The 27247-nt window shown below is 38.3% G+C and overlaps 1 protein-coding gene across 3 annotated transcripts; it reads left to right on the top strand.

The window, feature by feature from the left end:
* Positions 1 to 1340: 1340 nt before the first annotated feature.
* Positions 1341 to 27247, top strand: TOP2A (DNA topoisomerase II alpha; the record flags this gene model as incomplete). 3 transcript variants are annotated; one of them, XM_079724492.1, is made up of 35 exons in its annotated part: positions 1341 to 1361; positions 3034 to 3189; positions 3406 to 3496; positions 3909 to 3972; positions 5355 to 5500; positions 5693 to 5790; positions 6056 to 6268; positions 6612 to 6785; positions 6975 to 7076; positions 7186 to 7323; positions 8682 to 8820; positions 10059 to 10216; positions 10518 to 10643; positions 11289 to 11399; positions 11544 to 11649; positions 11741 to 11850; positions 12104 to 12196; positions 12605 to 12719; positions 12810 to 12931; positions 14155 to 14303; positions 16056 to 16287; positions 16480 to 16614; positions 16739 to 16939; positions 17118 to 17313; positions 19215 to 19306; positions 19410 to 19574; positions 19699 to 19782; positions 20534 to 20716; positions 21038 to 21128; positions 24589 to 24741; positions 24983 to 25106; positions 25226 to 25269; positions 25671 to 25811; positions 26251 to 26450; positions 27119 to 27247. In XM_079724492.1, 35 exons carry the CDS (start codon positions 1341 to 1343, stop codon positions 27245 to 27247), a joined length of 4602 nt encoding a protein of 1533 aa, XP_079580618.1. The 3 variants fall into 3 exon arrangements, with proteins under 3 accessions (XP_079580618.1, XP_079580619.1, XP_079580620.1); XM_079724493.1 differs by having other exon boundaries at positions 25226 to 25278; XM_079724494.1 differs by lacking the exon at positions 25671 to 25811.

The raw sequence follows: 27247 nt of genomic DNA, 5'->3' as shown, positions 1-27247 counted from the left end.
CTTCGGTCTTTGGCATTTCCTCGTCAAATCTGGACTGCAGGGCTCAGGGAATTTAAAACCGAGGAGAGCAAAAGTAACAAGTACGAGGGCATCCTGCTGGCCGTCTGAGGGAAAAGTTATGGTCTTAGAATGGCCCCTAAACCATCCTCAACTCCTGAGGTGGTGACTCTAAATTATACCCTTTGATTGACCAGTCGCAGCCCGTCGCCGCTCTTCCCCGGGGGCCTGGAATGCTGCTCTCTCTTCTGTGTGGCCTCTCTATGCCCTTCTATTATACGAAAACCCACCAACTATACGGCTTTTGTTTCTTTAAAAATAAATTTGGGGGACTTTCCTAGTGGCGCAGTGGTTAAGAATCTGCCTGCCAATGCAGGGAACATGGGTTCGAGCCCTGGTCCGGGACGATCCCGCATGCCGCGGAGCAACTAAGCCCGTGCGCCACAACTACTGAGCCCGGGTGCCACAACTACTGAAGCCCGCGCGCCTAGAGCTCGTGCTCTGCAACAAGAGAAGCCACCGCAGTGAGTAGCCTGCGCACTGCAACGAAGAGTGGCCCCCGCTCGCTGCAACCAGAGAAAGCCCACGCGTAGCAATGAAGACCCAACGCAGCCAAATAAATAAATAAATAAATAAATAAATTTGGGGGGTGGGGGGACGGAGTTTGAGGCAGACGCCAGAGCCTGTTCGCTGAACTGAACCAAATCACGGGGTGTCTGTCCAGAAAGCCGGCTCTCAGTTTCCTCAGGAAACGGAGCTAGGACTCCCGTTCTTCTCGCTTAAAAAAAAAAAAAAAAAAAAAAACACCTCAGGATGGAAAACGGTTTTTAGATTTCAGTGGTCTGAAAGACGTTAGCAGCTCCTGAGGTATATACATACCCTCTCCTTTCCTCTTTTTACCCCAGCTCGGACCTCAGAAAACCCCCTCCCACTTCCACAGCGCATCTCCTCAGAGTTACACCCGGAGAACAAGCTAGCCCCCATCATTGGCTAGATTCCCTGTCCGTCGCCCCGCTACGATTCCGAGTGGTGCCTTTCGAATGTCCTCTAGTCCCGCTTCCCTTGTCTAATTGGTTCATTCGAACGGGCTCCCGGCCAGCTCAGTCATTCATTGGTGAATATAAAACGCCAGCTCTGATTGGTTTTTCGAATCGGTGCCAGTGAGAGCGCCTCAGGGATTGGCTTACCTGGTTTGGGCGGGCTAGCGGAACGTTCAAACCGGAGTGGAAGCGCTCTCCTAACCGCCGAACGTCTGTGGAGAAGCGGCTCGCTCCGTGGTTGTCTCAAAGGTTGCGCCGGCTTAGTCGCTTGCTGGGTTCTCGAGCACCTTCACGACCGTCACCATGGAGATGTCTCCACTGCAGGTACGGCTCGCGGAAGGGTCGCGTCGCGGGGCCTCAACGTGGCCCGGCATCCCTTCGGCTGCCTGTGAGAGAGGGAGGCGCCTGGGCTGTGGTCCGGCAGAGGCTGACCGGGCGCCGGTGTTCCGCGTCGATCCGGGTCCCCTGGGCTCGGCGTGATCGCGAAGATGCTGAAACCCCTTTCTCGTGCTAATAGTGAAGTATTATCGGCTAACCTGGCTTCTAAGGTGTGCCGTTGTGTTTTACTGTGTCTAGGAATTCACTTAGTCCTGGAGTAGATCGGTGGGATCATGGTCCGCGTGGGGCTTTAAGCGGCACAGACAGATGCTCTCCTCTTCTACCTGGGCTGAAAATGGGATTGAACGCCCCTGAGCTTGGAAAGTGCAGAGCAAGGCACAGGGTTCCCACTGTGCAGCCGGCAGCCCCGAGGTGCTCAAAATACATCCCTCCTGTGTTCAAAACCTTAACGTGCCCAAAGGATGGGATCCATAGCCTCCCAGACTGCTGCTGCTGCTGCTGAATTAGAATCTATTATTTGCCTGGGACCTAGTAGGCACTCAGTAACTATGTGTGGAGTAGGCGAAAGAAGGGGGTGTATGCTATTGATGGCGTCTAACACGTAAAAATATTTCCATGCGTCTAACACGTAAAAATACTTCCATGCGTCTAACACGTAAAAATATTTCCATGTCAGATACACTTGGCAAAATAATATGTCAATTTAAAGGACACCTGGGGCTGGTGGGAATGTGAATTGGTACAGCCACTATGGAGAACAGTATGGAGGTTCCTTAAAAAACTACAAATAGAACTACCATATGACCCAGCAATCCCACTACTAGGCATATACCCTGAGAAAACCATAATTCAAAAAGAGACATGTACCAAAATGTTCATTGCAGCTCTATTCACAATAGCCCGGAGCTGGAAACAACCTAAGTGTCCATCATCGGATGAATGGATAAAGAAGATGTGGCACATATATACAATGGAATATTACTCAGCCATAAAAAGAAACGAAACTGAGCTATTTGTAATGAGGTGGATAGACCTAGAGTCTGTCATACAGAGTGAAGTAAGTCAGAAAGAGAAAGACAAATACCGTATGCTAACACATATATATGGAATTTAAAAAAAAAAAAAATGTCATGAAGAACCTAGGGGTAAAACGGGAATAAAGACACAGACCTACTTGAGAATGGACTTGAGGATATGGGGAAGGGGAAGGGTAAGCTGTGACAAAGGGAAAGAGAGGCATGGACATATATACACTACCAAACGTAAGGTAGATAGATAGTGGGAAGCAGCCGCAGAGCACAGGGAGATCAGCTCGGTGCTTTGTGACCGCCTGGAGGGGTGGGATGGGGAGGGTGGGAGGGAGGGAGATGCATGAGGGAGGGGATGTGGGAACAGATGTATATGTATGACTGATTCACTTTGTTATAAAGCAGAAACTAATAAAAAAAATAAAAATAAAGGACACCTGGGAACCTGGCTGCAGTAACTTAAACTGCCGTGTTTGTACAAAACGATGTCGACTCCACTGATAACTACTAAAAGGTTGTGATTTGTTATAGTGTGTGTAAGCAGATCACTATGATAGGTGTTTTGTTCATGGTTTCTGATAAACCTGTGACTCAAAATACCTTCTCTTCAATTTTTTAAAAATTGCCAGCCTGTAAATGACAATATGCAAGTCAACAAAACAAAGAAAAATGAAGATGCTAAGAAAAGACTGTCTATTGAAAGAATCTATCAAAAGAAGACACAACTGGAACATATTCTGCTCCGCCCAGACACCTACATCGGCTCTGTGGAATCAGTGACCCAGGTAAAACCAAGCTCATTAAATGCAGCGACTAAGTAGTTAAAATGTGTACTTTTCCAGGTTAATTTTCTGTACTTCATGTACTTGGAGTGTCACTGGAACTGGCCTAATCTATCATGTATATTGTCCTACTAATCCAGAAGACTTTACAGTCATCATGATGGTAAAATAGAATAAATATATGGTCAAAGTAACCATATTTCTTTGCCTTATTTCCAGCAAATGTGGGTTTACGACGAAGGTATTGGCATTAACTATAGGGAAGTCACTTTTGTTCCTGGTTTGTACAAAATCTTTGATGAGATTCTAGGTGAGTGTATTCTTTTTTTTTTTTTAAACATCTTTATTGGAATATAATTGCTTAACAATGTTGTGTTAGTTTCTGCTGTATAACAAAGTGAATCAGCTATATGCAGGTGAGTATATTCTTTAATACAAAGATCCACTGGTCAGATCCTTCCTAAGAAGTATCATTCCTGGCAAACCCTCTGTAGCCAGAAATCCTATCCTTTCAAACAACAGTTGGCAAAGGTGAAGCAGTCTACTGGAATCTAGGAAGTTGACTTCTTTCCTAGAAACAGGCCTATGAATAAAAATTGCTAAATGAATACCTCATTACTGTTATTCCTGTGCTGCTTGAGATTTTTTTCTTTTTATGTCTTAGAGTTAAAGGATGTTTTTTAAAATAATTTTTTACCAATATGTATTTTATCTTCTTTCAGTCAATGCTGCAGACAACAAACAAAGGGACCCAAAAATGTCTTGTATTAGAGTCACAATTGACCCGTAAGTCTCTTGTTTAGTCTTTTGTTTTTTATAGCTCATTGTTACTGTTAGTTGCATTTACTTTGATTTATAGCAAAGTTGGCTTTTTCTTAAATGGGAGTTTGCAAAAGTGCAGAAAGGTAGAAGACTAAAATGAACAATCTATGATACCTACAACCTAGATCCAACAGTTATCAACACTTTGCCATATTTGCTCCATCTGTATTTTTTCTGAATCATTTCAAAATAAATTACAGACATTATGACACTTCATCCCTAAATATTTTAGTAAGCATCTCCACTAACTACTCTAAGTATTCTGGAGTCTATAGCTGTAACTTTTTCTCATGATGCTATTCAAATAGTAAACCAGCAGGTGGTGATAGAGCATAATTTGATCTAACATTTCTGCATATAAATGTCCCCCTTTGTGGGTAGTCAGGGTGTTGCTTCCCCTTGTTATTAGCCTGATGAGTTATAACATAAACTATACTTTAGGCTCTTTTTGGGAAATGTGTTAATGATGTACTCAAATGCTCCTAAGCACTTGATATCATAGTCTTTTAAAAAATGTTAAGCTACCCTGGTGGCGCAGTGGTTGAGAGTCCGCCTGCTGATGCAGGGGACACGGGTTCGTGCCCCGGTCTGGGAAGATTCCACATGCCGCGGAGCGGCTGGGCCTGTGAGCCATGGCCGCTGAGCCTGCGCGTCGGGAGCCTGTGCTCCGCAACGGGAGAGACCACAACAGCGAGAGGCCTGCGAACAGCCAAAAAAAAAAAAAAAAAAAAAGTTAAGCTAGATTTAATTAGTCTTCTGTGTAGATAATACTCAGTACTATTTGCAATAAGAACCACAGTTTGTTTCCGGTTATAACTAAAATATATTATCTTCTGAGAATTAAAATAACTAAGAGATAAGTAAGTCCAAATAAATTTTTAGCATTTCATTGGCGAGCAGGGAAGTTTACAATTAATAATGCCCTTTCATATTTGTTTTGCAATGTACTTTGTTGGGTGGGGAAGTTAAGGGTGCTGGGACAGTACAGATGATCCCCTTAAAAGTGATATAATAATATTGTTTCCAAATTTTGTCCTTTTCTTTCCATTGGGCATAAATCATTTCCCTTTGTTTATCCTAACATTTTAAAATTTCCTATTTTTTCAATATTATCAGTGTCTGCCCAGGTGTTGGAAAAGGACTGATTTTTTTTTTCTTTTGGCTCCTATTTCAGGAGTGTTAGGAACTAAGCATGCTGAAGTTCAAAAGGTATATATGAAAAAGAGTCAAAGACATTGAGACTTGTGAACTCATGTATTTTAGAGATAATATTTAAATATTAAAAAATATTAAGCACTAGTTTAACATCTGTTTTATAAAAAAAATTTTCACTCTTCTTTTCTTAGGGAGAATAATTTAATTAGTATATGGAATAATGGAAAAGGTATTCCTGTTGTTGAACACAAAGTTGAGAAGATGTATGTCCCAGCTCTCATCTTTGGACAGCTCCTAACCTCCAGTAACTATGATGATGAAGAAAAGAAAGTAACGGGTAGAGTATTGAGGAAAATAAAAAACATTTGTTGCTGAAAAAAAAATACATCTTTTAAATGACTGTCTGTGGCATAAAGGTTAAAAGCATGGAAATAAATCTCTGTAATTGAATAACATGGCCAGTGATTAAGAAGTAAAGCTGTTAATGAGATAAGAACAATTAAATAGTGTTTCACATTTATTTGCCCAGGTGGTCGAAATGGCTATGGAGCCAAATTGTGTAACATATTCAGTACCAAATTTACTGTGGAAACAGCCAGTAGAGAATACAAGAAAATGTTCAAACAGGCAAGTAAATAGGTATCTTGTGCCTTGATTATAAATTGTACTATAGCAATTTATATTGGTATTAATGGTTTAACATAATTTATAAGCTATTACATCATGGGAAGTTATAAACATATTGGGGGGTTGGGGGGTTTTTTGGCTTTTGTTTGTTTGGGAGGGTTTTTTAGGACTTGTAAGTTTGCAAGTCTAAACAACTAACTAAACAATCTCTAGTTTGTGAGATTACTTGAATTTTTTCTCTCTCCTCTATTCTTTATTTCCATAGACATGGATGGATAACATGGGGAGAGCTGGTGAGATGGAACTCAAGCCCTTTAGTGCAGAAGATTATACATGTATTACCTTCCACCCTGATTTGTCTAAGTTTAAAATGCAAAGCCTAGACAAAGATATTGTTGCACTGATGGTTAGAAGAGCATATGATATTGCTGGATCCACTAAAGATGTCAAGGTCTTTCTCAATGGAAATAAGCTTCCAGTAAGTACTTTCCTGGGTGTGGGCAAGGCGGGACTATTGTGATCATTGTCAAAGGCAATGCTGATTTTTTTTTCCATCCCATATATTTTTCTTAACCACTTCTCAAATACGTTCCTGTAAAGAAAATGTTATGCTACATTTTTTAAAATCAGTTAACCCATTTTAAGTTCACTAAAGTCTTTCTCAAAGAATCTCCTAAATAAATCCTTTTGTGTCTTTTAATGACCATCTTCTTATGCCCATCAGTGAACACCATTTCATTCGTTTTGAAAAATCTTTACGATCTACTATTTAATTTACTTTAAATAAATTTTTAATACTATTATTTTTAATTCCTGTTTAGATAAAAGGATTCCGTAGCTATGTAGATATGTATCTGAAGGATAAGGTAGATGAAACTGGCAATCCACTGAAAATTATCCATGAACAAGTAAACCCCAGGTGGGAAGTGTGTTTAACAATGAGTGAAAAAGGCTTTCAGCAAATCAGCTTTGTCAACAGCATTGCTACTTCCAAGGTAATTTTATTTTTGAATTATTAATCATGATTTACCTTTATATATAAGTATTATTGTTTTAAATGTATAAAATGAACTTGAATATTTGGCTACCTTGGCATAAAGGAAGCTAAATTAGATTTTTTTAAATGTTTTATTATTATAATTTTGAGGGTAATGAATTTACAGTTTGGTATTTTTCCTCATTAGGGTGGCAGACATGTTGATTATGTAGCTGATCAGATTGTGACTAAACTTGTTGATGTTGTGAAGAAAAAGAACAAGGGTGGTGTTGCAGTGAAAGCACATCAGGTATGATACTTTAACACAGTGTTCTTTTTCTAAAGTCAAGAAAGAAGAGAAAGGCTATAAATAAAGCATGAGTAAGTTTTTAGTGATTTATTATCAACTTTTACTGCAGGTAAAAAATCACATGTGGATTTTTGTGAATGCCTTAATTGAAAACCCAACCTTCGACTCCCAGACAAAAGAGAACATGACTTTACAAGTCAAGAGCTTTGGATCAACATGCCAATTGACTGAAAAATTCATCAAAGCTGTGAGTACTTGGAGGGAAATAAAAAATAGAAGCACCTTCCTTTATTTTCCATTGCCCTTCTCAGCCCTGCAGAAATAAAGCTTCCTCCCACATGTCTTCTCACTCTGAAAAGGAAATAAAAGAACAACTCTTACCTCTTACCAGGTCTTACCAAGCCCTTAATTACCATCTATACACCATCTATATTTACCCATTACATGTCACCAATTTAGATCACTTCTGAATTTAACCCATCTAACTACTTACCAAGCATTGAATGCCTAAAGTTGCTCTCAGTGGACACATCCAAAACTGAATTAGTTCTCTCCGTACTAACTGATCGCCATACGAGGAACTCCCCCACCCCCAGAAAACAAAACTATTTCCTGTTTTAGTCAAAGGCCCCAACTAACCACTAGGTTGCATAAATCTAAATTCAAATTCCTTAATTTGGCCTGCAAGACCCTGCCATTTCCAACCTCATCTCAGTACCACTTTTCCTACATTATCTAAGCTTCACTTCTACTGGCTTTAAATTACTCCAAAGCAGAGTACTCTTCCCCTCCTTAGAGCTTTTTCACATTTCTGGCAGAGGATTACTCTGCCTGAAATGCTTTACACTTGGCTATTTTAAGTCTTTTTTTTTTTTTTTTTTTTTAATTTATTTAGGCTGTACTGGGTCTTAGTTGTGGCACGTGGGATCTTCATTGTGGTATGTGGGATCTTTAGTTGCAGCATGCAGAATCTTTAGTTGCAGCATGCGGACTTCTTAGGTGCGGCATGCAGACTCTAGATGCAGCATGTATGCAGGATCTAGTTCCCTGACCAGAGATCGAACCCAAGGCCCCTGCATTGGGAGCGCAGAGTCTTAGCCACTGGACCAAAGGGAAGTCCCCAACTACTTTAGGTCTTAAATGTCATTTCCTCAGGAAAGCCTTTACTTTCTACTTCTTTCCCTAAGTTTGTTCCCATATAACACTGGACATACATTACTATATGTAACATGCTTTTCACTTATCTGTAACACCCGCCACACTTGTAATTTCTCATTTTATTTCTGTCTTCCTTGTTGTAAACTAAACTCCTTGAGGGCAAGGACCATGTCTAATTTGTTTTAACCAATAGATCTCCACATGCAGCTCAGTGCCTGGCACAATATAAGTATGTAGTCAGTAAATATTTATTGAATGAATGAACCCAAAGGAACCAGCTCCCTCAGTAGTGGTAACCTGAGGCAGGAAGATGTGCCACCCTCTATCCAGACATTACTTTTCTACCTCTTTTCATTTCTGAATTCTTTTTATTTTTGTGTGAGCTCATTTGTACTCTAGACTTCTGACAGAACTCTTCTTCCCTAACATGAATCCTCTCATTTTCAGGCAACTGGCTGTGGTATTGTAGAAAGCGTACTAAACTGGGTGAAATTTAAGGCCCAAGTCCAGTTAAACAAGAAGTGTTCAGCTGTAAAACATAATAGAATCAAAGGAATTCCCAAACTTGATGATGCCAATGATGCAGGTACACATTTAATAATGTTTCCAAACTTTAAATCTTGTAGTTCAGTTATTTGTTTTATTCATTAACAGCATACTGTAGATATTTTTCCCTTGACACTTAATATTCAATGGAATATTTATACTTTGTTAAAAAATCAACCAGTTCCCTGTTATTGAACACTTGGGTCATTTCCATTTTTAGCTGTTAAAATTAGTGTTGAGATGATTATTTGGGAGTATAAAACAAGAATATTTATACAGTAATCTATTACCTAATGTAGAGGAGAAAAAAGTCTTCTCAACCTTCTTAGGTCCCTGGCTATCTCTGAAAATTAAACTGACAAAGACAGATTAATAGGAAAAAAGCATGTGAATTTATTTAATATGGTTTTTTGTGACACCAGAAAATTGTAAGGAAATGCAGACCCAAAGAAATGGTTAAACCTAAGTGGTTTTATGCTAGCTTTTTTTTTTTTTTTTTTTTGCGGTACGCGGGCCTCTCACTGTTGTGGCCTCTCCCGTTGCGGAGCACAGGCTCCGGACGCGCAGGCTCAACGGCCATGGCTCACGGGCCCAGCCGCTCCGCGGCATGCGGGATCCTCCCGGACCGGGGCACGAACCCGTGTCCCCTGCATTGGCAGGCGGACTCTCAACCACTGCGCCACCAGGGAAGCCCTTTATGCTAGCTTTGATGAAGAATGGAAAGTTGTGGAAAGATATGATAGGACAATGGTTATGAGCTAAGTATAGTAAACTTGGGGAAACTTAGCAAGGCCTTTTCATTCAGATTCTTCTTGGTGACCCTCAATCTTGGATTAGAATATTCCTTTCCTCCAGGTATAAAGAGGGCATCTCCTCATGAGGGTCTTACGACATGCTTCAGGGGCGAAGTTTAGCAGGGAGGTCAGAGAGATATTTCTGCTTCTACCATTTTCTCAAAACTCCCTCAGCTTAAGATATTCAGTATGCCAAGGTGCCATGTTTGGGGGTAGCATGTCTTAAACCTCATCAGCAACAAATATACTAAATGTAATATGATTAAATGAATGTTTAGCAACAGTATAATTGTCATGAGAAATTAGTCTAAGAAACTAAGACTATTAACTTACAAACTTAAGCTAAACTATGTATCCAATTACTTAGCTCCATTTGACTCCTCAGCCAACTTGTTATGAATTGTAAATTGTGTTTTATCACATGTCTGAGTTAAGTATATTTGAGGTTGAACTAAATATGCTAATATTAATTTGTTTATTTTAGGAGGCCGAAACTCCACTGAGTGTACACTTATCCTGACAGAGGGAGACTCAGCTAAAACTTTGGCTGTTTCAGGCCTTGGTGTGGTTGGGAGAGACAAGTACGGGGTTTTCCCTCTTAGAGGAAAAATGCTTAATGTTCGAGAAGCTTCTCATAAACAGGTAGAATATATAAAAACTATCTTCAGAATCTAAATCTAGTTTTATAATGCAGGACTTCATGCTTGTATTTCATTCCTTTATTGGGCATTTTGAAATATATCTTGGATATTTTTTTGTTACTTTAGGAAATTGGGTACACTGTAGCATATCTTAACAGATCTTTCTGACTTACTGAAGTATAGGCTAATAACTCAAAATACTGGAGTTCAAGAAAACCCAAGCAACATATACTGTTGTAATTCTTTGTTCTTTTAAAGTTTATAAACAAAATAGTACTTTTTTGGCTATACATCCATTTCAGATAATGGAAAATGCTGAAATTAACAGTATAATCAAGATTGTGGGTCTTCAGTACAAGAAAAACTATGAAGATGAAGATTCATTGAAGACTCTGCGTTATGGGAAGATAATGATTATGACAGATCAGGTCAGATTTGTTACCAAATATTTTAAATTTTTAAATTTTATTTATTTATTTATTTTTGGCTGTGTTGAGTCTTCGTTGCTGTGCGCTGGCTTTCTCTTAGTTGCAGCAAGCAGGGGCTATTCTTCATTGCAGTGCACAGGCTTCTCATTGCGTTGGCTTCTCTTGTTGTGGAGCACGGGCTCTAGGCACGTGGGCTTCAGTAGTTGCGGCACACGGGCTCAGTAGTTGTGGCGCACGGGCTTAGTTGCTCCGCGGCATGTGGGATCTTCCGGAACCAGGGCTCAAACCCGTGTCCCCCGCATTGGCAGGCAGATTCTTAACCACTGTACCACCAGGGAAGCCCGATAGCAAATATTATAGATTGTTAACCTAAATTAAACACATCTTATAGTTGCATTGCTTTTCTGCCATGAAAGGAAATTACTTAACTTGGAGCTTTGTTCATTATTTTTAATCCACATCTAATAAGATATATTATGTTTGTATTTTATGTATATTACATATATAAGTTAAGTGAGTCTGAATTTGAATAGCCTTTTTTTTAATCCCCATAGAAAAAAATTTGAGAAATTACCAGTAAGTCAATCATAATCTTTTTAGTTTCTAAACAATTCTTTTGTGTTTTGGCTTTTCAAATATTTCTAGGACCAAGATGGTTCCCATATCAAAGGCTTGCTGATTAATTTTATCCATCATAACTGGCCCTCTCTTCTGCGACATCGTTTTCTGGAGGAATTTATCACTCCCATTGTAAAGGTATACTAATTTCTAAGATGCCATAATGGATATTTTAAAGGCCTACTCCTCAACCCTGGATACACATATAACTCCAGTGATGCATGATGATATGCAGGGGACTCAGAAGTGTGGAAAGCCACAGCAATGTGTTTTTTACCTCAGGTGTCTAAAAACAAGCAAGAAATGGCATTCTATAGCCTTCCTGAGTTTGAAGAATGGAAGAGTTCTACGCCAAATCATAAAAAATGGAAAGTCAAGTATTACAAAGGTTTGTAATGAAACTCACATAGAACTTCTCATTTTGTTATATACCATTGTACAATATTATATGGAGTAACTTGGTGTTCTTGGTTTTGTAGGTTTGGGCACCAGCACCTCAAAAGAAGCTAAAGAGTACTTTGCAGATATGAAAAGACATCGTATCCAATTCAAATATTCGGGTCCTGAAGATGATGCTGCAATCAGCCTGGTGAGTTTGAGTGTATTTCATACATACCTTCTAGTTTTAGAAATCAATGCTTCAACTAGTCAATTCAAACATTTAAATTTTCATATAATAAAATGTTTTATAAAATAGATTGTTTTTAGTAAGCATATCCCAAAGAAAGGAGCCAGGTATTTTAGAAACTGAGTTTTTGTTGTTTATTTGTTAATTTTTTATAGAAGAAATATTTTGGAACCTATTAGTGCCAGTGACATCTTTTTCATCTTCTAATTTGTAGGCCTTTAGCAAAAAACAGATAGATGATCGAAAGGAATGGTTAACTCATTTCATGGAAGATAGAAGGCAACGAAAGTTACTTGGCCTTCCTGAGGTAAAAAAATGTTAAATATATCCCATAAAATGTACTACTTATTACCTTTAGAATTGACATTATAGCAAATTAAAGTTACTGAATAATAAGTACCTCGGTTAAAAAGTTAACGGATAACTATTTATAAATATCCTTATTCTTATTTAGACTGCTGCATAAATGTATTGGACCTGAAAGAAACTACAGAGTCAATACACTTTTTTCCTGATTGTGCAGCAATTAAATTCGTTTTGTCTTTAAAACATATAAAATACTTCATAATTCTTTGCTTTTGAGGGACTTAACAATTATCATAGAAGTGATAATGCTAACATGTGTCTTTGTTTTATTTTTGTATTAAGCATTGTTAAGACCAGTGATATTTTTTATTTTAAACTAGATCATGTAATACTCTCTTTGGTTCCTCAGGATTACTTATATGGGCAAACTACCACATATCTGACATACAATGACTTCATAAACAAGGAACTTATCCTGTTCTCAAATTCTGATAATGAGAGGTCTATCCCATCTATGGTGGATGGTGAGTTCTATTTTTATCATAAGATGGAAATCAATGCCCAGAAATGGTTAATTTGAGGATATTAATATTTGCACTTCTTTCATTTTAAAGGTTTGAAACCAGGTCAGAGAAAGGTTTTGTTTACATGTTTCAAAAGGAATGACAAGCGAGAGGTGAAGGTTGCCCAGTTAGCTGGGTCAGTAGCTGAGATGTCCTCTTATCATCATGGTGAGGTAAACACATAATCTATAATGTTTCCAGAAACCATTGTAGCAGAAATATCTGCAAAGCCATTCTCCAAACAGTTGATGAAAGTATAAGCTATACATCCATAGTAGAGAACAATGTGGTGAAATATATCAAACTATAAAATTGCTTATTTTTTGACCTAACAAAGCTATTTATAAAAATAATGTTCCTGTAAGGATACTATAATAGATCAAAAGATATGCAAGGATCTATGTTCAAAGAGATTTAGTGATGTTCGCTATAACTTTGTTGTGCCAAAATTTAGACTTGGAAAGTGTCCATCAATTGGAAAAGTATTATAAATTATGACACATCTATGCATGGAATCAGTGATATAACAAGTAAATCTATATGTACTAACATTGAAGAATGTCCATGTTCTATTGTCAGGTGAAGGAAAAGAAAAAAGAGGCAGAATAATACTTAAAGGAAGGATATACTCCAAATTGTTAACTTTGGTTATCGCTGGGAATTGGAAAGGGCAACATTCCAATTTTTCATCTATGTCTAAATTGTTTGACTTTATATCAATACAAACATACACCTGTTCATTTTTTATTTTGTAATTAAAATTGCTTTTTTTGCATTTATTATGTAAAACAGTTTTAAAGAATTAGATTGCCTATAAGTTTCTAGAACTTTAAAGGTAATGATTGTCTTGCTTGTTGCTTCAATCAAAATATAGCAGGTACTCAATAAGTGTTCACATAATAAACATTTGTTGAATGCTTAGCATGTACCAAGTATACAAAGATAAATCATACATGTTCTCTACCTTTAAGGTATAATCACAGTTTAACCAGAGGATTCTCTCCCTCTCTCTCTCTCTCTCTCTCTCTCTCTCTCACACACACACACACACACACACACACCTTTAGAATAGAGTGATACATGCTAGAATAGAAATGAGCAAAGTGTTTAACACAAAAGAGGAAATATTTCATTCTGCTGAGGGTGAATAGAGGAGCTATACCTTCAAGGTTGAGTAGGACTTGATAGAAATTACTGGAAGGCAAGATCCCTGAACTTGGAGCCAGAATTCTTAGGTTTAAGGTACTACTTCTGCCATGTATTTATCTGGGAAAAGCCAATAAATATCTACACTTCATAAAACCTTACAGGATTATAGTGAAACACACTCATAACAAACATGTTATTATTGAGAGACTACAGATTAGACTAATGAATCTTTTCCCCCCACCCACAGATGTCACTAATGATGACCATTATCAATTTGGCTCAGAACTTTGTGGGTAGCAATAATCTGAACCTCTTGCAGCCCATTGGTCAGTTTGGTACCAGGCTGCATGGTGGCAAGGATTCTGCTAGTCCTCGATACATCTTCACAATGCTCAGGTGGGTATGCTTCCGATTTTTTGTGAATTGCCTTTTCCAATTTTGAAGTATTGTGAGATTTAGTTGACCAAAAATAGAAAAATCCAGTTAATCGGAAAATAGATTTTTGATGCAGATGCTTGGATTATTAATTGTTTAAAACTAGGTCTTTAAAGTTTAACTATGCTACTCTTTGCAATGAGTAGAAAGTCAAAATTCTATTTCAGCTTGATAGCTTAGCCTTTGTATCCCTTAGAAGTACTGTTTCCTTTTCAAACTATAAATGTTTTTACTCCCATTTCTTTTATTTTCTTCTCTTTCTCCATATAGAGCTGTGGTTCTCAACCAGGGTAGATTTTACCCTTCAGGGGACATGTGGCAATGTCTGGAGACATTTTTGATTGTCATGACTAGGGAGCCATGCCACTGGCATCTAGTGAGCAGAGGCCAGGGATATTGCTAAACACTCTGTAATGCACAGGGTGGCACCCCCACGGCAAAGAACAAAGATGGCAGTAGTGCCGAGGTTGGGAAACCCTGTAGAGTTTGAGCCGGAGTAAAGAAGAACTTGATTCTTCTTAAATACCACAAGTTGAAATTTTACTTCCTTTACAAGTCTATGGAAAGTACATTATGAGTGGTCAGTTTTCACCTGTCATCTTATTCAACTTTTCAACAGCATAGGGTACGGTAATCACTCCATCCTTGAAAGTCTTCTTTCATTATTTGTCCTCCAAGACACCAGACTGTTGGTTCTCCTCCCTATTAGTCTTCACTGGGTCCTTCTCATCTTCCCAACCTCCAAATACTGGCCTGCCCTAGGGCTCCTTCATCAGACCTCTTTCCACTAACTATACTGCCTTCCCATCCATGGATGGTACCTCGTACATCCAGTCTCATAGCTCTAGCCCTATCCTCTAAATTTCATGTCCCCTCTCAACATTTACCACCTGGATGTCTAATAAGTATCTCAAACGTAAGTTCAAAACCATATCCTTAGTCTCTGTCTCAGTAAATGGAAAGCCATCCTTCTAATTCTCAGGCTCAAAATTTGGAGTTACCTTTGACTCCTTTTCTCCACACTTGATCCCTGTGGGCTCCACATTGGAAAAATACTAAGCCACCCCATTCATTATATTCATACAGACTATTATAGTTTACCATTCTTCTTTCTTTTGGCAGCCAATTGATTTTTTTAAATAGGTTACTCTGGTTCAGAACCTTCCAACTTCTTCATTCAGAGAAAAACTAAAGCCCTGTTTTAGCAAACCAGACCCTATATGATATGTGCTCCCACTCCCCATGTCTTTTGATTCCATCTCCTACTATCTCTGCTTCAAACACACCTGGCCTCTTTGCCTATAGTCAAACATGCCTTCAGGGCCTCTGACTTACTGGTCCCTCTGCTTGCAGTACTCTTTCTCTCAGTTTCTTCTCTGCTCAAATGTTATCCTATCAGAAAGTGCTTACCATTCCTTAGCATCCCCTCAATCTTAGCTACTTTATTTTTCTATTTAGCATTTACCGTACCGCCTGACAAAACGCCTGTACTAGAATATCTCCCTGTACTGAGTTCCTTGAAGACTGAGACTTTGTATCTGCAGTGCCTGGCATGTAGAAAGTACTCAATAAATAATATTGGTAAATGAATATTAGTCAGCAAGTAAAGCCAAAGTAATTTTCATGTATATATCTGAGATAACATATGTTCTTTCCATGAAAGTTGTGTCAAAGCCAATATTTTTCTAAAATAACGTTCTTTGTTTTCTTTAGCCCTTTGGCTCGGTTGTTATTTCCACCAAAAGATGATCACACGTTAAAGTTTTTATATGATGACAACCAACGTGTTGAGCCTGAATGGTACATTCCTATTATACCCATGGTGCTGGTAAATGGCGCTGAAGGAATTGGTACTGGGTGGTCCTGCAAAATCCCCAACTTTGATGTTCGTGAAGTTGTGAATAACATCAGACGTTTGATGGATGGAGAAGAACCTTTGCCAATGGTAACTATTCTGTGGTACTAGGAACCTTATTAGTTTTCCTCTGGTTTCAATTCAGCAGATGATGTGGTTAAAGAGGACACAAATAGAAATTTTATTTCATGTTTAATGTTAGTTAGATTTATTGTTTAATACTGTTGGGATTTGTTTTAGTATCACATTTAGAAAATATTCTTTTTTAAAATACTAATTTAGCTTCCAAGTTACAAGAACTTCAGGGGTACTATTGAAGAGCTGGCTTCAAATCAATATGTGATTAGTGGTGAAGTGGCTATTCTTAATTCTACAACCATTGAAATCTCAGAGCTTCCCATCAGAACATGGACCCAGGTAAGTAATTATGGATTTCTTTTTTGATTTTTGTGATCAGGGAAACATTTTTTATACTGATGTTTGTTGAATATTCAGGAGCCTATGTTTGAGAAACTTACAAAAGGATTATTTCTTTCTTTAGACATATAAAGAACAGGTTCTAGAACCCATGTTGAATGGCACTGAGAAGACACCCCCTCTGATAACAGATTATAGGGAATACCACACAGACACCACTGTGAAGTTTGTTGTGAAGATGACTGAAGAAAAACTGGCAGAGACAGAGAGAGTTGGGCTACACAAAGTCTTCAAACTCCAAACTAGTCTCACATGCAACTCTATGGTATGTCTTGTTTCATAAGAAATTTGTATGTATCCATTTATATCAAAGATTAATATCAATTTTAAAAGGATATCTTAGGCTACTTTTACAGTTTCAAAGAATAAAGTCATTTCTCTAAAACCATTAAAGTTTAGCCAATTTATCTGTTGTTGACTCCAATCTTGTTTTTCTTTTCTAGGTGCTTTTTGACCACGTAGGCTGTTTAAAGAAATATGACACAGTGTTGGATATTCTAAGAGACTTCTTTGAACTCAGGCTTAAATATTATGGATTAAGAAAAGAATGGCTTCTAGGAATGCTTGGCGCTGAATCTGCTAAACTGAATAATCAGGCTCGCTTTATCTTAGAGAAAATAGATGGCAAAATAATCATTGGTATGTTTTTGGAACAATAACTTCCTGTACTAAAATTACTATCGTGCCTCACTTCCTTTAAACATTTTTGGTGAGAGGGATGATGGGGAGGGCGGGCAAAATCCGTTTATTTCTACTGGTTACACGTACAAGTATTTCTTTCAAATACCTAAATAAGCATTTATAGTTTAAAAGAGATAGCTTTTCCTAGATTGAGCATCGTGAGACAGGAAGAGAACAGAGAGCTAGAAGAGGTCCCTGTGTAAACTGATAAAGAGCAGAGATAAGTCTGATAGAAAAACAAAAAAAGGAAGGAGGATTTTAAGTGGCTTATATTATAAGTAAATGGTATACTCAAGACTGAAAGTCATGTCTAAGGGAATTTTTTTAAGACATTCTAGAAGCAACTAAATCAGAGTTTAAGTAACCAGGAAGAAAACAGTTTTGACTAAAGCTGGAAGGTTAAAAGAAATGGCTCAGCTCTGGCCAGAGTAAACTAGAAAAGCCAGGTAACTATGGGTTGTAGTAGCAAGTCCCAAAACATGACAATACAAGTTACCAGTGATCACAGGATCATTTTCCGATGGTACATGAAAATGTTTAACTTAGTAGTTACATGTTCATTTTCATGGATATTTTAAAATACAATAACAATGGCATATCAGTCCCCTAATTTCACGGATATTATTGCTTAAGACAAAGCTAAAATAAGTAATATTGGATATGACTCAAAGAAAAATAAAAAGTAAAGATAGTATTTAGTTGACTGGAATTTAGGAAATACTAGAGGCTATATCCAGTCTTCTTGAGGAGTAAATATAGAGGGCCTAAAAGTGTGACCTATATCAAGTTAATTGATGAAAGGTGGTACTCGAAACCTCACTCTATTATAGCTAGTAACTCTCAGTGTCCCTCAAAGTCTAACTAATTGACTGCAGTAAACATTGGGAGAGGGGTGTTATAGAAAAAAGGGAACAAATGCATTATAGGGGACTATAATCAAGAGAAATCAATGTCTGAATGGGTGGCACTAAAAACTTGCCCACTCGGGTGTTGAAATTAAAAGGCCAGGGAGGAGACTCCCCTGGTGGCACAGTGGTTAAGAATCCTCCTGCCAATGCAGGGGACATGGTTTCAAGCCCTGGTCCAGGAAGATCCCACATGCCACGGAGCAACTAAGCCCATGCACCACAACTACTGAGCCTGCGCTCTAGAGCTCGCAAGCCACAACTACTGAGCCTGAGTGCCACAACTACTGAAGCCCACGTGCCTAGAGCCCGTGCTCCGCAACAAGAGAAGCCACCGCAATGGGAAGCCCGCGCACCGCAACGAAGAGTAGCCCCGGGGCTTCCCTGGTGGCGCAGTGGTTGAGAGTCCGCCTGGAGATGCAGGGGACACGGGTTCGTGGAGCGGCTGGGCCTGTGAGCCATGGCCGCTGAGCCTGCGCGTCCAGAGCCTGTGCTCCACAACGGGAGAGGCCACAACAGTGAGAGGCCCGCGTACCGCAAAAAAAAAAAGAGTAGCCCCGGCTCACCACAACTAGAGAAAGCCCGTGAGCAGCAGTGAAGACCCAACACAGCCAAAAATAAATAAATAAATACATACATACATAAATTTTAAAAATAAAAGACCAGGGAAGATAATTGAGGTCAATATTTATCAGAAATAAAGGTTTTGATTGTCTTCTGTTATTCAAGTTATGATTAAGTCACTACCTCATATATGATTTGACTGCCCCCTTGTGGTAATTTACATTTGTCAGTGGTTTAGGGAGCAGACTTGACCATCCACCAGGATGTACAAATTTATGCAAGAAGACAGTTTAATCTCCAGTTTTAATCTTTTCACTTAATATGGTAAAACCTTATCCCTTACCTAAAATATTGCTCAAAACTACTATCTGTTCACATTTGTTTAAACAGAAAACAAGCCTAAGAAAGAATTAATTAAAGTTCTGATTCAAAGAGGTTATGATTCGGATCCTGTGAAGGCTTGGAAAGAAGCCCAGCAAAAGGTAATTTCTTGGTTAGCATTTTCCGTATTATTAAAGTCTATGTGTAGTCTAACGTCTATGTTTCACATTTCCTATTAAAGCTACATTTTAATTTCTCCTTTAGGTTCCAGATGAAGAAGAAAATGAAGAGAGTGACAATGAAAAGGAAACTGAAAAGAGTGACTCTGTAACAGATTCTGGACCAACCTTCAACTACCTTCTTGATATGCCTCTTTGGTATCTAACCAAGGAAAAGAAAGATGAACTGTGCAGACTAAGAAATGAAAAAGTGAGTTGTGGATGGATAGTACCTGTTGCTTGGTTGTATTCTAATGGTGAAAGTAAATTGTGTGCTTTGGGAAAATGCTGTGTATGCACATAAATTAACTTAATTTTCTGACTATCTTATGAAGGAGCAAGAGCTAGAAACATTAAAGAGAAAGAGTCCATCAGATTTGTGGAAAGAAGACTTGGCTGCTTTTATTGAAGAGCTGGAGGTGTGTAGTTTATAATGCCTGTGTTAGAATTTTTATTAATGAAATAATGTATTCTAGCAATGTACCTCTTTGTCAAGAAATTTCACAATTGGCAATAGAAAGCACATAGGAGGCATGGAGATACATTACAAGATAACACAAAATAACAGATTGTTAGAAACTAGTTAGAATAAAGTAAATGGTGCCAAGAAACATAATACCTAAAAGTTTTTGGACAAAGAGGGGAAAGGGCAGGAGTTGATTTTTGACCTATTGGAACTGAGAAGATAAAGAGAATTCAAACGTGGAAGAAAACCAGCCCAGTCCCTCAAGTAAGCCTGAAAGGACAAAAACAGTTTCCTTCAGGGCTAGCTAATCAGTAGTTTCAGGAGATCCTGTTACCAAAATTGCTAGTGTGGTTTGTTCTCCAGTATTAACATAAGAAAAAGTATTTCATAAATTAAGATAAAAGGCCTAACATGTAGATTTATAATATTGTACTTCAGTTTGGATGTCCAACTTGTAATCAGTTGATTGGATAAATGTACATTACTGGAATCACATCCTTTCTTATTTCTTAATTGAGTTTATAAAGTGTGCCTTAATGTTGGTGGTATACTTGATAGAACAGCTTATCACAAATTTATGTTAAGATGTAACAAATTGAAATCAGTTTAACCGTTGCCTTTTATTCTGTCCCTATAAAGTGGCATCGAGGCTGTAATGTCTTTGTTAGCTTATAAACTTGCTTTCTTATATCAACCTTTTGTAGGCTGTTGAAGCAAAGGAGAAACAAGATGAACAAATAGGACTTCCTGGGAAAGGTGGGAAAGCAAAGGGGAAAAAAACACAAAAGGCAGAAGTTTTGCCTTCTCCATGTGGACGAAGAGTCATCCCCCAAGTGACCATAGAGATGAAAGCAGAGGCAGAAAAGAAAATTAAAAAAAAAATTAAGGTAATACTCTTGAAAGCATTATACATAAAACACTTTAAATATTTTTCCACTTAAAATTGAACTAGTCATAAAACTTCTAGTCCCGTAGTCAGGAATTTGTCAACTAATCATAACTTTCCTTTCTTATGAGCCTGATTTTTTTAATGTTTAAGTATCTTGAAAAAGTCATACCCATACCCTTCTTTATTCAGAGCTCTTAGCCAAAATACAAAGAAAAAGAAAATCACTCTTTGACCAGACGTATATTTGTATATTTGACCTTATACTATTCCAAATAATAAATGAGCAGAACTTAACCATTTTTGTCTTGCTATCTTTTAGAATGAAAATACTGAAGGAAGCCCTCAGGAGAATGGGATGGAAATAGAAGGCCTAAAACAGAGATTAGAAAAGAAGCAGAAAAGAGAACCAGGTATTAAAACATTTTAAGGAAAATCATATAGAGTTGAGACTAAATTATGTTCATTACCTAGTACGTTCCATATAGACGTTCAAGAGTTCTTATTGAGGTACGTGAAGAAGGGCTATGTCTGAAGTATACTTGAACTTCCTTAACATTGTCCTTGGGATCTGATTTATTTTAGAAGAGATCATTCTGTAATGAAATACTTTGTTGGGATCTAAAGAAAATGTTCAGTTTATTAGATTTCACTTTCTAGCCAGTTATGAGGTTTTAATATATGTAATATATTCGTATGTAAAGCTTCTTGAGGACAGTCACCATATCTTAGTCATGTTGTTTTATCCCTAGAGTTCAACACCATGCCTGGGATATACTTAACACTCACTCAGTAAATTAAATAGAAGTAACAATTCTGTTAACCATTTGATTATGCCTTTACTGAATATCTACTTTTTTCTAACTTCTTCATTGAGATATTCACATACCAAATTCACTTATTTAAAGTGTACCATTCAGTGGTTTTAGTATACTCAGTTTTAGAACAGTTTCTTGTCCTGGAAAGAAACACTGTACCCAATTAGTGGTCAGCCCCCCCATTTTCTCCCAACTCCCCCTCCTTCTAAGCAACCACCAGTTTACTTTCTGTATCTAGATTTGCCTATTCTGGACATTTCATATGAATGGAATCATATAATATGTTCTTCTGTGGCTGGCTTCTTCACTTAGCATAATGTTTTCAAGGATCATCCATGTAGTAACATGTATCAATACTTCATTCTATTTTGTTGCCAAATAGTTTTTCATTGTATGAATATACCACATTATATTTATTTGTTCATCAACTGCTAGATATTTGGATTGTTTCCACTTTGGGGCTTTTATATTTCTTTGGCAAAATGTCTATTCAGATCCTTTGCCCATTTTTTAATTGGGTTATTTATCTTTTTATTGTTGAGTTACTTGTAAGAGTTCTTTATATTCCAGATGCCAGACCGTTATCAGATATATGATTCTCAAATACTTTTTGCCAGCCTGTGGATTATCTTTTCATTTTCTTGATGGTGTCCTTTGAAGCACAAGTTTTTAATTTTGATTCAGTCTAATTTATCTTTTTTTTTTCTTTTGTTGCTCACGTTTTTGGTGTCATATCTAATCTTTTGCCAAATCCAAGGTCATTAAGATTTACCCCTAGGGTATTCCCTGGCAGTCTAGTGGTTAGGACTCCATGCTTTCATTGCTATGGGCTCGCGTTCAATCCTAGTTGGGGAACTAAGATCCCACAAGCTGTGAGGCATGGCGAAAAAGAAGAAAAGAAAAGATTTACCCCTTGTTTTCTTCTGAGAGTTTTTAGTTTTAGCTCTTACATTTAGGTAATTTTGAATTAAGTTGTATATGGCATAAGGAAAGAAAAGATTTACCCCTTATTTTCTTCTAAGAGTTTTTAGTTTTAGCTCTTACATTTAGGTAATTTTGAATTAATTTGTATATGGCATAAGAAAGGGGTCCAACTTCATTCTTTTGCATGTGGATATCCAGTTGACCCAGCACCATATATTGAAAAACCTTCTTTCCTGTTGAATTGTCTTCACCCTTGCCAAAAATCTATTGACCGTAAATATTAAGGTTTATTTATGGATTCTTAACTCTATTCCATTGATTGATGTATATGTCTATCCTTCAGTATCTACTTTTGATAGATAACGTTCAGTTCTGTGGGGAATACAAAGATGAATAAAACAAATGGAAACATCTTAGTATTAAAAAGAAGTAATAAAAGTATGTTGTCTGTGCTGTGTTGTGGAAAATTATATATTGGCCTTATAATGCAGCACATATTTAACTTTAAACCTACCTAACAATCAATTAGCATATAAACCAGTGAATCAGATAAGTATTTTGAGCATTCACGTTTCCCATCACTATCTCAAATCTTGTGAGGTCACAAGAAGTGGGGAAGCATGGCACTTACCCTCAAGAGGTTTATCAGGAAAGAAAGGTAAAGCAGTACATACTAGCCATTGTAGGGATTTAGAGAAAGGTGAGATCAGTGTGGGTACATGCAGATTGTAGAGGCTTTGTGAAAGAGGTAAAACTTGGGTTAGAGTCTTAAAGATTGGGTAAGATTTAGGTATTCTAGACTGGGAGAAGGCAAATGGACATATAATATGCATGGGACAATGAGAAGGCCCCTTAACAGAGTGGAAAATAGTAGAAAATAGTTAAACCAGATTATGGAGAGTTAGAAAACCAGGTTGTTGGAGGAGGGTGGATAAGATTAGATTCAACTAGGAGATATGAAATAGGTAGGTGTATGAAGAAAGGACTAAGTCAGGTCAGTAAGGAGTCTGTCCTTATCTTTGGGCCTAGATGAGGGAAATAAATAGCAAAGGATTGGTATGAGAGACATTTGAGGAAAAGAATTAACAAGACTTAGTGACTTTAAACCTCCTTAACTCAGCCATTAAATGCTCTTCAAGGTTTGGGCCTAGCCATTCTGTTCCCTTTGAGTTGTTTCCCTTGCCTTGACTTCAGCAGTAACCTTCTGTTGATCTTGCATCTCTTCTTGTGCCTTTCCCATCTCCACACTACAGTCTGAGAGAACTCTTTATTATTATTATTTTTTTTTTTTTTTTGCGGTACGCGGGCCTCTCACTGTTGTGGCCTCTCCCGTTGCGGAGCACAGGCTCCGGGCGCGCAGGCTCAGCAGCCATGGCTCACGGGCCCAGCCGCTCCACGGCATGTGGGATCTTCCCGGACCGGGGCACGAACCCGCATCCCCTGCATCGGCAGGCAGACTCTCAACCACTGCGCCACCAGGGAAGCCCCTGAGAGAACTCTCTAAAATGCAAATCTGGTCATATTGGTTCCCTGTTTAAAACAAAATCCTTAACAAGACCAGCCACTCTCTTGGGACTTCCCCAGTGGTCCAGTAGTTAGACTCCGCCCTCCGATGCAGGCGGCGCAGGTTTGATCCCTGGTCGGTCGGAGAACTAAGGTCCCACATGCCACGGGGTGCAGCCAAAGATTTTTTAAGAAGACCAGCCACTCTCCCTCTGACTTCTGTTTTCCAGCCATAATGGATTTCTTTCAGTTTCCTAAGTGCACTATGTTTTCTCACAGGGCTTTGTACATGTTATTTCCTAAACTGGAATGTTTTGTCATCCACCTCCCTTCAACTAGTTAACTCAAGCATCTCTTTCTTGCAAAAGCCTCTTATTTATATACATATGCATACATACTACATGCCCTATGTAAACATATATACCATGTGGGATTATTATTATATATGGGATTAGATAACCAAACTATAAGCTCCACAGAAAGGGGGACTATGTCCTTTTCTGTTCACCATTCTATTCCCAGTACTGGCACAGAGGTTCAATAAATATTTGAAGGATGGATGGATGATAGATGGAGAAAAGTGAGTCAAAGAATATGTAAACATGGTTAATTCCTATCTCCCTTCCAGGTACCAAGACAAAGAAACAAACTACATTGCCATTTAAACCAGTCAAGAAAGCCAAAAAGAGAAACCCCTGGTCTGATTCGGAATCAGATATGAGCAGTAACGAAAGTAATTTTGATATCCCTCCCCGAGAAAAAGAGCCACGGAGAGCAGCAAGTAAGGAAGAGTGAAGAACATGCTGCATGTTCTGAAAGATTTGAATGGGCAATCTATTTCAAGGCACATAATCCCAGAAATTGTTATATCTTAGAGCAGTAATTACATTTTGGAGAAACTAAAACATCTTTTAGAAGATTAAACTGAAGCTTATATCTTCAGGAAATGTTATATTAATCTGTGGATTAAATATTTCTCCTATTATCCTCTTTGATCCTTTGTATATGTATATTTTTAACAGCAAAAACCAAATTCACAATGGATTTGGATTCAGATGAAGATTTCTCAGATTCTGATGAAAACACTCAAGATGAAGATTTTGTCCCATCAAATGCTAGTCCACCTAGGACCAAAACTTCCCCAAAGTAAGTATCCTCTCTAATAGGGATTTTATCGTGGTTGTTTTAATAGTTGATGATATATTCTTTGTGGTTTGACACATTTAGAATTGGTCATCAGGATTTTTTTATTATTATTATTCTAGACATACTAACAAAGAACTGAAGCCAGAGAAAAGTGCCACATCAGGTATGTTAAGTACAAATAGTGAGATGTCTGCTTTACTAGAGCACTCAGGTCCACCCGGCTTCTAACCCGGCCTACATTATCCAAGTCCTGTCTTTGAAAGTAAATGTGGGCTCTTGTTAGCATTACATTGATATTGTTCATTAGGTTTAGTTTTGCACATACATAGGTTCTACATTTAATATACTAAAAGTAATCATTTGCTTGCCAGGTGCTAGAGGTACAAAAAAATACTGTTTGCTCATGAAGAACTCAGAAATTAGAACAGAGTTATAAAAGTGTGTTTCAAATATTCCAGGAAAGTCACAGACTTTGTGTTTAAATAGACATTCAGAGCAGGGACAAAAGCAGTAAACAGACTTTCAGGTATTGCTTATATGTACTATTTTCCTTTCCATTTGAAGTGACGGACCTTAACGCTGGTGATGCCAAGGATGATGCACCACCTCCTCCAACCTCTCCTGCTGCTGATTTCCCAGCTGCAACTAAAACCATAAACCCTGTTCCTAAAAAGAATGTGACAGTGAAGAAGACGGCAGCAAAAAGTGAGCCTCCGTCTTTGAGATGTGGGTTAATATTGGGATTAACTACTGGCTGCCACAAGTCAGCTTCAATGTTTTATTCCCCAAATTTACTGTAGATATTGAAATTAAGCCTTTACCAAATGAAAACAAATCTTTAGATCTTCATAATCAAAATTGCTAGTTAAAAGGTTTAAAAATAGCATGTTTCTCAAAATGCCAGGTGTTAGCTCATTTCTATGACAGGGATGGGAGTTAGAAACAGTTGCAAATGTTTAACATGAAGCATATACCTACAGAAAAATCATGCTTAAGAATACTTTGATTCTCTAATGCATTTCATCTCTGTTAGGTTGTCTTTTCCTATGTTAAATATAAGCAGTCAACAGGTTGCTAAAGAAGGTTCACTGTGGGAACAATTCAGCTAAGAGTGGCCCTGACAAATTCCTGTGTTCACTTGCAGGTCAGCCTTCCACCTCTACTACAGGGGCCAAAAAAAGGGCTGCACCAAAAGGAACCAAAAAGGATCCAGACTTGGATTCTGATGTCTCTAAAAAGCCTAATCCCCCCAAAACCAAGAGTCAGCGCAAAAGGAAGCCGTCCACTTCTGACGATTCCGACTCTAATTTTGAGGAAATGATGTCTAAGGCAGTCGCAAGCAAGGTATTTACCCTAGTCAGGCCTTTTGCTGTAGGTAGTTTGAAGCACATAACCAAGCTTTGCTCCTAATAATTTGGCACATTTCTAAGGAAATAAATTTAAATCCCATAGTCCGTTAGCCTTTTACCCTATGTAGTTTAGTTGTAAAAAAAAGTTAAATATGCCACTAATTAGTCAGTGAGAGAGTTGCCTTCGGTCTATTTCTTTCTTTTTTTTTTAAATTTATTTATTTATTTTTGGCTGCTTTGGGTCTTCATTGCTGCACGTGGGCTTTCTCTAGTTGCCGCAAGCAGGGCCTACTCTTCGTTGTAGTATGCAGGCTTCTCATTGTGGTTCTCTTTTGGAGCACGGGCTCTAGGTATGCAGGCTTCAGTAGTTATGGCACGTGGGCTCAGTAGTCGTGGCTTTCAGGCTCTAGAGCGTAGGCTCAGTAGTTGCGGTGCACGGACTTTGTTGCTCTGCGGCAAGTGGGATCTTCCCGGACCAGGGCTCGAACCTGTGGCCGCTGCATTGGCAGGCGGATTCCCTGTGCCACCAGGGAAGTCCCAGTTTCTTAGTACTCATTAGAAGGTGGAAAACTCCTTGAGTTGTAGTCTGTTGATATATTTTTTGCATCGAAATTCTGCTGTCAGGTTGACATTGTACAAACTACTTGGGCTCTTCTCTTTTAGAAACCCAAGGGGGATAGTGATGACTTCCATCTGGACTTAGACTCAGCTGTGGCTTCTCGGGCAAAATCTGGACGGACAAAGAAACCTATAAAGTACCTCGAAGAATCAGATGAAGATGATCTGTTTTAA

Source organism: Hyperoodon ampullatus (assembly GCF_949752795.1).
Source record: "Hyperoodon ampullatus genome assembly, chromosome: 19".
In the NCBI taxonomy this organism is placed as follows: Eukaryota; Metazoa; Chordata; class Mammalia; order Artiodactyla; family Ziphiidae; genus Hyperoodon; species Hyperoodon ampullatus.
The sequence above is the reverse complement of the archived record's forward strand: the minus strand, read 5'-3'. Positions and strand labels throughout refer to the sequence as shown.